The 14,742-nt window shown below is 43.3% G+C and overlaps 1 protein-coding gene across 1 annotated transcript in view; it reads left to right on the top strand.

The window, feature by feature from the left end:
• Positions 1 to 14,742, top strand: part of CFAP47 (cilia and flagella associated protein 47) — a 627,152-nt gene that overhangs the window by 324,004 nt on the left and 288,406 nt on the right. The window contains exons 48-49 of the mRNA XM_077807214.1: positions 1,717 to 1,860; positions 4,965 to 5,138. Of these exons, the coding sequence (XP_077663340.1) occupies positions 1,717 to 1,860; positions 4,965 to 5,138 (318 nt within the window). The remainder of the gene's footprint in view (positions 1 to 1,716; positions 1,861 to 4,964; positions 5,139 to 14,742) is intronic.

Genomic DNA, 14,742 nt, shown 5'->3' with positions numbered 1-14,742 from the left:
AGCTGCTGTTGTGAATGCTCAGAACTCCTACAAATCAGACCCCAGGTGTTTTCTGTTGGACAACCAGAAAATGAGGCATCCACAGTTAGTGGCCACCTCTGAAAACTTTGGTTTACCTGGCTTGCCTAGCATCACGTCAGAACTCCATGGCAGATGTAGGGCTAGAACCCACCTCTCCTGTGTGATATTCAACTTCTTTAATCACATCACACTCCTTTCACTTCCTGAACTTCCTTTTCTCATTCACCACCATCTTGCAGTTTCTTGAAGGAATGAGGTAGAGGTTCTACAGTCAACAGCCTCATCTGTTCCATAATCTTGCATGATTTCCTGGGCACTGATCATCCTGTATACTCACAAGCTGATCCAAAGCCAAAGGAAATCAATGGAAAGACTCCCAATTACTTCTGTGGGCTTTGGATCAAGCCCTGAACAAAGCAGGGGTCAGAAAATTAAAAAATGTATGACAATGCATATGTCCAAGGGATTAGAATTAAGGTTGCCCAGGCAACCTAAATTTTGGCATTTCCTAACATTTTAGTGTTTGACTTTGATAGTGTTGTTGTTTTATGCAATTTTCAAGTTGTTTTTTAAAAGTAAAATTAAACTCTATTATTTGAAGCTATGTACTGATACAGTTTTTTCTGTTCTATGTATAAGGAAATTCTGCAGTATCTCGGGCATAATAGTGTGATTACTACAGATTAATATTGTGACTCTGTACTTCCATGTGTGGGCAGGTCCTTCTTCAACTAATGAACAGCATTCAGCTATGGAAGAATTTCGAAGGTGATACAGTTGCTTTTCTCTGGCTGACAGATCTTTTCCTGTTTGAGGCCAGAGAGAGCAGTTTACATCATGTATTGGTCTCTGTCTCTGTACTGATAGGGGAATCAAAGGCCTATGGCTATTTTAAGCCATATTTCCTGGCTGACATCATGAGTAGATCTGTCAGCCATAGGGAAAAAAATAACAAAGGAGCCATATTCTGCATCAAAATTTCAACTTTGCTCCTTTTTACCATGCCAATAACCAATCAAAATGATGGGATATTTATTTCTCCTAATTTTATTTTCCTTTTTAAATAATAAGTAAAATAATGGATATTGATCTGCTCAGCCTGTCTATGCGGCCTGCCCCTAGAACTGGAGTTTCTTTTGTGTGTTGTTGGATAAAGGGTGTGCTGGTTTTAAAGAGGATGAGATTCTGATGTTGTGGAGCATGAGAGAAAAACGTATTTGCATGAACTCTTCATCTCCCATTAAGCCTCCAACTTGTCAACACATAACTGCTGGTTTTTCTTTCATGCTTTGGGTTCTGCCACAGGACAGTCTGTCTGCTAAACAGTTTAGTGTTTAGCAGAGTCAGTATCTGAGTGCATATGGTTAGATTGAGCCCATAATTATAAGTACAATCAAACTTATTTTATAGTACGAGTACATAATACATGAATTTTTAGAGCATTCCTACTAGTACCTATAGTGCCAGCATTATTGAACTTATGGTTGAATACATTTAAAATTTTAAAAATATAATCTTTATTTTCCTAAAATCTGCTCTGAGTTGGCACTTTTGAAAAAATAAAGATTGTGATCTGATTTGGTGTCCATTCTAAGAATTAATGGCAAGAAAGTTAAATGTAGCTGCAATTGCAGGTAAATGTATGTTGTAACTTTAAAAGTACCATTTAGATGACATCTGTTTTTTTCCCCCCAGAGTAATATGTCTAATCAGGACTGGAAACTTCAAGCAATCCTAGAGGGACATTGTTTTTATGGCCCTCCTCTCATATATGTGGGTCCAGGTGAAACAACACAGTATCCTCTCATGTTTAAGCCCATTGCTGAGTGTGTAACTCTGGTAAGAGAAAAGAGACTTTCAGCCTTTATACAAAGTGCTGCTACGCATAAAACTGTGCCTACACTCTAGGAAACCCCTAAAGCAGGTGTTTAATATTAAGCATCTGCTTACAAGGTTTCCTGAATCAGGGTTATTCAGGGCAAGACTTTTTCCTGAGGATGTACATGAAATAAGCTGCCTTCAGGGGAGCTTAGGCTAATATTTGTATGGTCAATTTTTCTTTTCTCGTGGTCCTACCCTCTCTCTCTGCCCACCCAATTTTATTAAAATTATTAGGTATTCTATACAAATTGCAAACACTCTAATTACAAATATGTACAGTGCATTCCAGCCTTTATTTAATCAGTAAATTCAGGAAATGCCAATTTTAAGGTTCTTTAATAACACTGAGTATCCCTTATTGCACATATATGTCATGGGGATTCTATAGGAATGGATGTTATATTAGTTCATTCATTAATTTCCATTGATAGGTATGTCATTGCTCACATTGGGGTGGATTCCCAGGCACTCTGTGCCAATGGTAGTTGCCATTCTGGATATTATGAGGTACATACCAGGGCAAGGGCTGTTTCAGCTTTTAACAGGAAGTAGTTTGTACTGAGCTACTCTGGTGTTTGGCATGCCATACAAAAACACAAATTTACAGTACCACTCTTTTGCCTAACACAAAATAATTACTTTCTACAAACTACAATAACCTATTCAGATTCCTTACTAACATCAGTATAATGTAGTTCACAAATCCAGTAACAAAAATACAAACCCTCCTAAAAGAGTTAAGAGTCCTAAAGACAAACCTCATCTAAACTAAAACAACCCAAGCTAGGGAATATGGAATTATTCCTTGGGAACACTGTCATTACACAGGTTTCAGAGTTGCAGGCGTGTTAGTCTGTATTCGCAAAAAGAAAAGGAGTACTTGTGGCTACAGCTCACGAAAGCTTATGCTCAAATAAATTTGTTAGTCTCTAAGGTGCCACAAGTACTCCTTTTCTTTTTGTCATTACACAGACAACAGAGTTAAGATCATTGTGTGGTTGTACTCTATATTTCCTGCTTCATGAGAGTTGGAGTTGGACATATTTTATTCTTAGCAATTATTAATTATTTTCAATAAGCTTTTTGTATGTTTGAATTATATATTATATTTGAAAAATAATATAGGATGTAAGGAGAAGCCACATTTTAAAGGATATGCATGAAGGGTTAGATTTAAGGGTTGAGTATTCGTGTTTAACTCTATATTTTCTAACTTCTGAGTGTTTGGTTTCTCATTCTTAATGTTACACTAATATTATTAATCATTTATTATTTATTTGTTAGGCACAGATACTGCACAATATTTTTGTTTGGAGTATATAATCTATGTGTGTGGATAGCCATAGCTCACTCTGTTACACTGTTGCAACTTCACTAGCTTCAGAGGAGTTACTTCAGTGTACATAAGAATAGAATTTGGATATGTGATATTGCATCACATATATATACATATATAATATCATCACATATCCAAATTCTATTTATGTAGGTATAAAGCATTTAGTGTGTTTGCACATACTCAGCAGATGTGTATCACATGTAGATCCCTACACACAACTGGTCAGGCATGAAACACCAGTTCTTTGGAATCTCAGTCTCACAGCAAAATATCAAGAGGTAGGTCACCCACACAAAACCTATGTACTCCCACCCAGAGGGCAGATTTTGTCAGTTTTTAGCGTGGTCCTTTCTCTCCATCCTGGACTAGTTTAATAGCCTTGTCTGTACTCTAGTGGTGAAATCCTGGCTCCACTGAAGTCAATGGGAACTTTGTCATTGATTTGAATGGGGCCAGGATTTCCCCCCAGGTCCTCATTATTATGGAGACTTCCCCAGCAGGTCCCTATTCTCTCAATACTCTTAAAATTCTCATTCTCTGTTAGTGTAGTAGATGCATCTTCTCTTTATCTTTCCTATCAGAATGAGGATCCCCAAAATGGAGTTAGTTTATGAAAGAAAGCTGTGGATGCTGGAGTTCAGTAGATAGTTCAGATGCTGATTGCATTTTCTTCGTCTTTCTTTTAAAATTATAATCCACAGGAATTCTTCCCAAACCTTCCAGACTGTATCATTAAATAAGTTGATGGTTTTCAGAAGAATCTTCATTTTTTTTTAAACAGTCTGACAAAATCATTCCCTTTGGGGCCAAATTCCACCAACAGTCAATTTTAGCAAGATGCAAAGTTTCTTCCTCCTAGGCCATTGATTTAAATCTGATCAGAATTTAAATAGCCAAACAATAATGAGTTGCAAACAGGTCAGCTTCAGCCTTGTTACTTAATGGTTTTAAGATTTCACTGTTTTAGTTTCATCCATAAATGTGTTGCTGCAGTTATCATTCAAAGACGGAATAAAATTCATAGGTTTTGAGGGTGGATATTAATGATCTGAATTCTCATTTTGTAGTTTCCCAAAATGTTAATAGAATTCTATTATTCTGATCAATGCAGTGGGCAAAGCTACTAGGCAAAGTTATTCTGTGAAAAACAGCAATAATGTTGAAGTCCAAGATACAAAAATGACATAGGCAAATTTTATTTGTAATTTATTGTGTATGAGGATTCATATAGCAGAAAAAAGAAAGAGTTACTGTTGTCTCTTTCTTGTGTATAGTAAATAAAATTGATTCAGAAAAGTTTAGTACCAAGAGCTACCTCCTGCACAGGATTCTGTTGGATGGGTACTGCTGGAACAAAGAAGTACCTTTCTCTTCCAGTTTTTCATGTTATTTAGGAATAGTAATGGTTCAGAAAATATTTTCTTGGAAGGTATATTTGTTTGATGAGTAGAAGTAAACAAGTGTATAATCAATATATGCGATGCACTGTATTGCTAACTCTGTAATATAGGAAAATTAGAAATAAAAGTCATTCTTCCTGAAGTTTGTCTTCATTAATTCAGCAGAAGTGTTTACATATATGCTGGAGAGTAAACAGACAACACCTCCCTGAAAGCTTGTTTCACTACCTGGACTCATGATTAATTAGGTTAAGGGAGTTTGTCTGGCAGCCATGCAAGACTCACGCAGTGCTGAAATGTCCTCATTTTTTTCTTTGTCACAGGGCAAGCTTATTCTGCAAAATGAAACAGATGGCACTGAACACATCTTTGGCCTTAAGGGAATAGGGAGGAAACCTCTTGCACTGGATCATATCGTGATAGACTGTCAAGTGAGACAAATTACTCAGAAGGTCCTAATGGTGCCCAATTATACCAAGAACAAGTTGACATACAAGGTAAAGTTGTGGAATGTTAGGATACATGTATCTTTGTCAAAGAGGATGCAAATGATGGTGTGAAAATAACATAGTAAGAATATTGTCATAGTTCCTACTTATTAACTTTCATTTGGCAATAAGAAATTGCTTCTATATCTAATAGGATTTAGCTTGTTATTACTATAGTTGACGTTTCCATAGGAAGGAATTCTTTTTACTTTAGTGCATGATTTATTATACATTTCATGAAGAAAGATTTAATTATTTCTTACTATTAAATAATTTAATACTTTTGTTTTTCACTCTTTTCACTCAGTATATTTTACAAGTGGATTGAGATAAGCCTGTTTCCGTATGTAAAATTAATTATTGCAATTTTTGTAAATCTTGCTAACATGAGTATCTTGTAAAGGAGTTCTGTGTCTGGAGCTTAGAAATCTCAGTATTCCAAACATGTGAATACTCGAAGAAAGTTAGGTTTTAGCCAAAATGACATTTTAACCCTGGCTTTAATTAGGCGTATATGTATTATTTAATATAAATTTTCTATTAATATACAAATATTGTATTTGTTAAAAGAAAGCTATTTAGGTTGCATCATCAAGTGCTTGTAAGTAAGGAAATGCCAGATTTACAGTTGCCTGTGGAACCCTGATTCTGCCCTCATGCTCTAAACAATGGAGGTCTAAGATCTCCTTTAGAAAGTCACAAGAATTTTTCATAATGCAAAATGTTAAGCAATGTACATAGGCATAGGTATCTCTCCCCATATAATGTGTCTAGAATGGTAAATTGTCTGTACTCTATTAGAGGCAAGTCCTGTACCCTTTGTGGATACATAGGACTCCCAGGTAGCAGAACCAGTGGCTTCCTGCATGCCAATAGGCAGGAGATGGCTGAGGATTGGGGCAGGACCAGAGGACCACCTCTTTCCTTTCCAGTCACAGAGAAGGTTTTCTAATACTATTCAGGGAAGATTTGGACTTAGTGAATAAAAACCACCAAGAGATCTTTTGTGACTTTTAAAGCTGAGCAGAAAGGGTTGTGGAACTGGGGACGGAGGGAGCAGAGATGCAGGGAGGGTATTGTAGCGCAGCACCTGTTCAACACTCGCCATGTGGAATGTTGAGGCAGGAAAATGGACTCTCAGAATGAATAGGATACTTCACCTGGGAGCTTCTATTACAGTTTTTTGGAAATCTAGCATGTGCTTCACTAGTGCTGGCCTCAGGCAACTGCTCGTATACAGTTGAGTGAGACCCCAAATAGTCTCCTGCCTCATTAACCCTTTCCCTCTGCCTTGATGTACATATCATCATGGGCTGTGTTGTCATTGCTGTTGTGGTCAAGAGTTGCTGAAGCACTGAGATTCTGTCTGCCCTATGTGCATATGTGCAAGAGGGAGAAAAAGCTCCTTGAACTCTCTTCCACTGTTGTGGTGTAAGGTAGCTGGAATTGGACCCTAAGTATACGGTAGTGTTACCATTGTGTAGGTGGATCTTGCTATACTGCATACATGAAAGAGGATTTGAGGGACTTGAGGCTGAAACTCAAACTCATGGAGAAGTCCCTGAGACCAGTCTCTGACTCAGGACAGCAGCCCCCTGGGTCACCGGCTTCTTCGCCACCTAGGTCCCCAAAATCAAATTTAAAATCTCCTGCTAACAGTCCTAACTCGTCAACTGTTTGAACTCTTGGCATCTTGCTCCTTGTTACACCTGTCCATGAAAGTATCCTTTCTGGGTGCCATCACGTCCATGAGATGTGGGGTAGATGGGGCACTTATGGCTGACTCCCCCTTATGCTATCTTTCTTAAGGAGAAAGTTACATTACGCACCCATCCCAAATTCTTGCCCAAGGTGCACTCGTCCTTCCACATTAACGAACCACTGCATCTCCCCACTTTCTTCCCCAAGCCACATGGTTCAAGGCGACCAGGCACACGCTGAACATTAGAATGGCTTTGGCTTTTTATCTGGACAGAACGAAATCATTTTGGGCTACTCCTAAATTCTTTGTATCCATAGCATAATGGTCCAAGAGACCACCCATATCCACACAGAGGCTCTCTAAATGGATATCTGACTGTATTTGACTATGCTACCAGCTAAAGGGCATTCAGCCTCCAACAACCATCAGGGCACATTCCACGAGGTCCATCTTGACTTCCATGGCATTTCTAAACAATATCCCATTAGACGTTTGCAAGGCTGCCACCTGGGCATCCGAACATACTTTTGCCAAACATTACGCTATCATGCAAGGTCCTAAAACCAGATACTCAGCTTGGCTGAGCGGTACTTTCTGCTGCTTTATTTCCTACTCCAAACCCCAACCATCCTTTACAGTCACCTGGAGTGGAGCACCCACAGGGACACCTCTCAAAGAAGAAGAGAAGGTTACTCACCTTGTGCAGTAACTGAGGTTCTTCGAGATGAATGTCCCTGTGGGTGCTCCACTACCCACCCTCCTCCCCTCTACTTCGGAGCTAGATACAGGCTCTGAGGTAACGAAGGAACTGAGGAGTCCGAGTCACTCACGCGACACTTCAACAGGCAATGGTGCATGAGGCAGGCATCATGCGTGCGTGAGCCATACGAGCACTGATGTAGGATTCTCTAAGCGGAGGCACAGTGGTGCGTCTAGATCTGGAGAGGGCATCAATGGAGGACACTCATCTCGAAGAGCCTCAGCTACTGCACAAGGTGAGTAACTTTCTCTTGTAAGCTTTTGAAAGAACAACCATAAAGTTTTGTTCAGAGTTACGAACAACCGCCATTCCCGAAGTATTTGTAACAGTGAGGTTCTACTGTAGAAGGAATACTGGTGCAGTTGCTCTGAACTGGGACACCCCTTGGCCCAATTTCCTCCGTCTCTGTGTTTGGAGAAGCAGCCTGCCCTGGTCTGTAGCATGTTATCTGTGACTCTGTGTGTGTCCCCTCTTGGGCAGCTGCTGACAGCCCATTCAGCCCTCATCCACATCCCACCCCTTCTTACATAGACCAGCATCTTTAAGACTGTAATATCCCCTTTATTCCTAGGCCCAGGATGGGGAAGGGTAAACTTTGCAAGTCTAGTTGGAGCCAGGCCAGGGGTATTACCCAGTTAATGGCTTCCCCATTTTCCCCAAAGAACCTGGATATTCTCTGATAGTACTTTATCTTTGCCATGGTTTCATTTCCTGTTGGTTTCCACCTTTGATTTAACTCTGTGTAGCTAGGCAAGATAATATCACATAGGGAAACTGAGGTGCACATGATATTTGTAAAAAAATATATAGTTAATTCTCCAAAATTATGAAGTGCAGGTTAGGTGTGAGGTTCTTAATACTGAAATGTACCAGTAATTGGGAAGCCATAATAATTTACAGCTATGTTCATAAAGGTTTTACTGCCCAATTAGCACTTAGAAGTTAGATAATTTTATCTTGTGGAGTGTAAATCAGCATCAGTGTTCCATTTTTCATAATTAGATATATTAAATCATTAATTTAATAAAAATGTAATTTAATTAAAAAGTTAATTACATTGTTCATATGTTCCGCAGCTTCTGAATAATCACTGTGTATCTCTGAGTTGTGCAGCCCAAACATAGGTGATAGAATAAGGGTTAAAGAGAATGAGATCAATAAAAGTTCCTTTTCCCCCCTAAGTCAAGCAAACAAATCCTCTTCCTTCTGAAACTTGAATGACAGAGTGCTTTTCCTTCACTTGACAGGTGAGAATATTATTCATATCTGGAGTAGGAATACATGTTTTAGTCTACATCTATGATATAAATGCCTATGTACGCACCATTCCAAATCAAGGCTGTGATTTTCAAAGCCACCTAACTGAATTAGGTGCCCAGATCCTATTGAAATTCATTGAGAGTTGCGTGCCTGACTCACTCAAGCACCTTTGAAAATCCCACCTTAAGTAAAGGTGTGTATTTTAACTGCATACTCTGACAGGGTCAGGCCAGATGGCTACAAAAGAGTGGTTGAAGGTAGATATATTAGTTCCAGGTTAAGAAGGTCCCTTTTGCCTGGGTAAAATAACAGGGAGTATTCCAGAACACTCAGGAACTTCCTAGAACTAATTAAGGCAAGCAGGCTAATTAGGACATCTGTAGCCAATTGGGAAGCTGCTAGAATTAATTAAGGCTAATCAGGACACCTGGTTTAAAAAGGCTCTCACTCCAGTTAGTGAGAGTGTGCAAGGAGCTGGGAGCAAGAGGCGCAAGAACCTGAGAGTGAGAAGGCGTACTACTGGAAGACTGAGAAGTGCAAGCATTATCAGACATCAGGAGGAAGGTCCTGTGGTGAGAATAAAGAAGGTATTGGGAGGAGGCCATGGGGAAGTAGCCCAGGGAGTTGTAGGTGTCACACAGCTGGAGTGGAGCACCCACTGTCTCCTGTTACAGGAGCCACTGTAGACAGCTGCAATCCACAGGGCCCTGGGCTGGAACCCAGAGTAGAGGGCGGGCCCGGGTTCCCTCCATCCCCCCAACTCACTACTTGATACCGGAGGAGTTGATCTGGACTGTGGGTTCCACCAAAGGGAAAGGTCTCTGGCCTGTTCCCCGATCCACTAGGTGGATCAGCAGAGACTGCAGGGATTGTTCTTCTTCCTTTTCCCCATTCTGGCCAGTTGTGAGGCTAAATGAGTGAACGGTAGATTTGAGCCACGAAAGTGGCCAAACTGAGTGCTGCCGTGAACCTCTGAGGCAAGCAAATCCACCAATAAGTGCAGGACCCACCAAGGCAGAGGAGGAACTTTGTCACAATACCTACCTACAAAGCTTTCAATGACAAAGGAGACAATGCAAAAACTCTTATTTAAAGTTATTTTAAGCTTGAATACAGTGTGTGAAGTATTTTCCACTGCCAAAAGTACTGCTGTATCTTAGGCAGGGCTTTGTCTTATGCAGCACATTAGATCAAAATTATGCAGCAGGGAGTCCAGAAGTATGTGATGACCCCCCGCCCCCCTCGCTTCCACACAAACTTCTATCTGCCACTCTAATCAGTATAGTGGTCTTTCCATCATTTATTTACTTTGATATTCAGTTTGCTTGATCCTGCTCCATATTTTATACTTTCAGCATGACGTGGATTTTTGTATTGGTGAGTAACTACATTGTAGAAGTTGCCAGGACAATGATTTTGGCATCTGGGTAGGAGTCATTTGGGGCTTTAGGCATTCAAGAAGGCCTGGTATTTAGTATCTTGAAGGAGATTAAGGCTTTTGGTTCTGAGCTCCTATTTAACCTTTTGCTAACTTGGGCAGGGGCAGAAGTCACTTCAGATTTGGAGAAGGGAAGTTTGAATTCCTCATTCCCTACCCACTAGCTCTTCACAGCCCATCAAGGACCTTCACAATTCTGTTCTTTTGTATTTATCCAAACTATTCTCTTTTATCCCTTCTACTCTGTCAGGGTTGACAATCTACTACTACTACTTCTTGCTTGCCCCTCCTACAGATCTCTTTTTATGTTTTTCATAGATTCATAGATATTTAGGTCAGAAGGGATCATTATGATCATCTAGTCTGACCTCCTGCACAACACAGGCCACAGAATTTCACCCACCACTCCTGCAAAAAACCTCTCTTAGAATATCAGGGTTCAAAGGGACCTCAGGAGGTCATCTAGTCCAACCCCCTGCTCAACGCAGGACCGATCCCCAATTAAATCATCCCAGTCCGGGCTTTGTCAAGCCTGACCTTAAAAACTTCTAAGGAAGGAGATTCCACCACCTCCCTAGGTAACGCATTCCAGTGTTTCACCACCCTCCTAGTGAAAAAGTTTTTCCTAATATCTAACCTAAATCTCCACCACTGCAACTTGAGACGATTACTCCTTGTTCTGTCATCTGCTACCACTGAGAACAGCCTAGAGCCATCCTCTTTGGAACCCCCTTTCAGGTAGTTGAAAGCAGCTATCAAATCCCCCCTCATTCTTCTCTTCCGCGGACTAAACAATCCCAGTTCCCTCAGCCTCTCCTCGCAAGTCATGTGTTCCAGTCCCCTAATCATTTTTGTTGCCCTCCGCTGGACACCTATGTCTGAGCTATTGAAGTCCTCAAATCGTGGTTTAAAGATTTCAAGGAGCAGAGAATCCTCCAGCAAGTGACCATGCTACAGAGGAAGGCGAAAAACCTCCAGAGCCTCTTACAATCTGCCCTGGAGGGAAATTCCTTCCCGACCCCAAATATGGCGATCAGCTAAACCCTGAGCATATGGGCAAGATTCACCAGCCAGATACTACACAAAATTCTTTCCTGGGTAACTCAGATCCCACCCCATCTAATATCCCATCACAGGCCATTGGGCTTATTTACCATGAATATTTAATTACCAAAACCATGTTATCCCATCATACCATCTCCTCCATAAACTTAATCTTAAAGCCAGATAGATCTTTTGCCCCCACTGCTTCCCTTGGAAGGCTATTCCAAAACTTCACTCCTCTGATGGTTAGAAACCTTCGTCTAATTTCAAGTCTAAACTTCCTGGTGGCCAGTTTATATCCATTTGTTCTTGTGTCCACATTGGTACTGAGCTTAAATAATTCCTCTCCCTCTCCGGTATTTATCCCTCTGATATATTTATAGAGAGCAATCATATCTCCCCTCAACCTTCTTTTAGTTAGGTTAAACAAGCCAAGCTCCTTGAGTCTCCTTTTATAAGACAGGTTTTCCATTCCTCAAATCATCCTAGTAGCCCTTCTCTGTACCTGTTCCAGTATGAATTCATGCTTCTTAAACATGGGAAACCAGAACTGCACACAGTATTCCAGGTGAGGTCTCACCAGTGCCTTATATAACGGTACTAAAACCTCCTTATCCCTACTGGAAATACCTCTCCTGATGCATCCCAAGACCGCATTAGCTTTTTTCACGGCCCTATCACATTGGCGGCTCATAGTCATCCTATGATCAACCAATACTCCAAGGTCCTTCTCCTCCTCCGTTACTTCTAATTGATGCATCTGCAGCTTATAACTAAAATTCTTGTTATTAATCCCTAAATGCATGACCTTACACTTCTCACTATTAAATTTCATCCTATTACTATTACTCCAGTTTACAAGGTCATCCAGATCCTCCTGTAGGATATCCCTGTCCTTCTCTAAATTGGCAATACCTCCCAGCTTTGTATCATCCGCAAACTTTATTAGCACACTCCCACTTTTTGTGCCAAGGTCAGTAATAAAAAGATTAAATAAGATTGGTCCCAAAACTGATCCTTGAGGAACTCCACTGATAACCTCCCTCCAGCCTGACAGTTCACCTTTCAGTAGGACCCGTTGTAGTCTCCCCTTTAACCAATTCCTTATCCACCTTTCAATTTTCCTATTGATCCCCATCTTCTTCATTACCCCTTATGAATAGAATGCCCTCCCTTAACTGATTTGCAAAGTTAATACCTTTATCCTGTTCATGGCCCCTGGTGCTACTGTATTATATATATTTAATAATTCTGCACAGAGCCCAGACCATAGGGTTTAACATCCAATTAACGTATTTATATTGACTTTGAAGGACACTAAGCACTAGATTGTAGCTTTAAAAGACCACAGTGAAGAGGGCTGTAGGGAGCCAGGGTGGTTTCCCTCCGAACCAGAGGGTAAAGAGCCACTCTCTCAGCCTGAGTGGGTGGGACCAGACCAAGCTTACGCCAACCCCCGGAAGGGGAGGGGTGGAACTGGAAGTACAAAGGGCAGGGCCCTTAGCCCAGTCAGGGCAGCACCAGGGAGGGAGACAGACACAGGATGCTGGCTGTTCCCTCCAGACCCTGCTGCCAAGCGGGGGAGCCCTTGGGCCAGAAAAACCTGACCTGGAGGAAGGACTGGGGCTACCAGGACTGCCAGCTGCTGAGTACCCGGAGGAACTGGAGGAGCCAGGCAGTAACCCGGGCCAGCATGAGCCTGACACGGAGTGGGATCTGGAGCTGCCAGCAGCGGAATACCCTGACGAGCTGGAGGGACCCGCTCGAGAGACCGGGTAGGAAGTAGCCCAGGGGCAGAACTGCACAGTGCAGTGGGTCTATTTGGTCAGCGTGTTGTGGATGGCTCCCTGCTGACCCAGTGGCGGGAGCCACTCCTCCCGTCACTGTCAGGGCCCTGGGCTGGAACGCAATGGAGTTGGGTGGGCCTGCGTTACCCTACCCCAGCCAACACACCTCGGGTAGCAGAATCCCAACAATGCTACAGACTCTTGCCTTGGCTCCGCTGCCGGAGGGGCACGCTGCAGACTCTTGCTTGCGCTCCCCCTGCCTGAGGGGTGCGCCACTGACTCTGGCCAGTACACCTCCCTCTGCTAATTCCCTAGTGACAGAAAGGTGTGACCAAGGCCTGACGGTGAGGCAGTAGCTCCCCACCGCCCCCCAGCGGCTCAGTGGAGCAACTGAAACCGGTCACAAGTGGTGGAGAATGCGGGCACTGATCCCTATCCCCGCAGGAAGGGATTAGAGCGAGGAGGCCTCTGAAGCTCCCCTAATTGAAATATGGAGATGGAGAGGCTTATCAAGTTCCTGGCCGAGAGCCAGCAACAGCAGCAGCAGCAACTCATACAGTAGCTGGGTGCCCACCAGCAGCAGTTGCTTCAAACCTTGGGGGTCCAGCACCACGAACAACAAACCCAATGCTTCCAGCAACTTGCAACCCTGTGGCCGGGCCTAGGCGGAGCTCAACCGGAGGGGGCAGCCACCCCGACCCCATCTGGCCAAGATGAGGCCTGAGGATGACCCGGAGGCCTATTTGGTGACCTTTGAGCGGGTTGCCTCAGTGGCTGGTTGGGCACCTGACCAATGGGCGACCCTCCTCGCCCTCTATCTGACGGGGCCTGCTCAGAAGGCTTACCGGGGACTCCCAGATGATGAGGCCCATGTTTATGCTCGAGTAAAAACAGCTACCTCGGATGCCTTTGACATCACCCCGAAGACATTTCGGCAACAGTTTCAGGGAAAGGTCTACCCACCAGGCACCCAACCCCAGGCCGTGGCCCAGGAATTAAAGGACGCAGGTGGCCAGTGGCTACAACCCGAACGTCGAACAGCGGCTGAGGTGACTGAACAGGTTACCCTCGAACAATTCATGCTCATCCTCCCGACCCAGGGGAGGGCGTGGGTGTTGCGGCACCGGCCACAAACTCTGAGTGCGGCCGTCATGCTTATGGAGGACTTTCTGGAGGCAGAGGCCCCAATACGACCAGGAGCCCGCCCCCCCAAACTCTGGACCCAGCACACAGAAGGTTGAAAGGGGGCCCACCTCCAAAGCTGACGCACCACCCGGTACCCAACGACCAGATGGCGGCAGGACTGATTTTCCCCGATGCCCAGAGTCCACACCAGGCACTGCCTCCAGATGCCTACTCCGACCACCGGGCCCCAGCCAACCCCGCAGTCCCACCAGTGCACCCATGCGGCCGGGGCGCGCAGAGATAGGACCTTGCTTTTGGTGTGGCGAGTACAGTCATCTGCAATGGGACTGTACTGTAATGGACTGCGACTTTGGCCTGGTGTACACCGGGGAGCGACGGGCCCATCCGCCCTCTGCAGCCAAATTGACAGCCCCCATGGAAGTCGCAGGGACCCACATTATTGGTCTAGTTGATTCGGGCTGTGGGCAGACCTTTGT

This window comes from Eretmochelys imbricata, chromosome 1 (genome assembly GCF_965152235.1).
Source record: "Eretmochelys imbricata isolate rEreImb1 chromosome 1, rEreImb1.hap1, whole genome shotgun sequence".
Classification (NCBI taxonomy): domain Eukaryota; kingdom Metazoa; phylum Chordata; order Testudines; family Cheloniidae; genus Eretmochelys; species Eretmochelys imbricata.
Note: the sequence above shows the minus strand (reverse complement) of the source record. Positions and strands in the feature narration are given on the sequence as shown.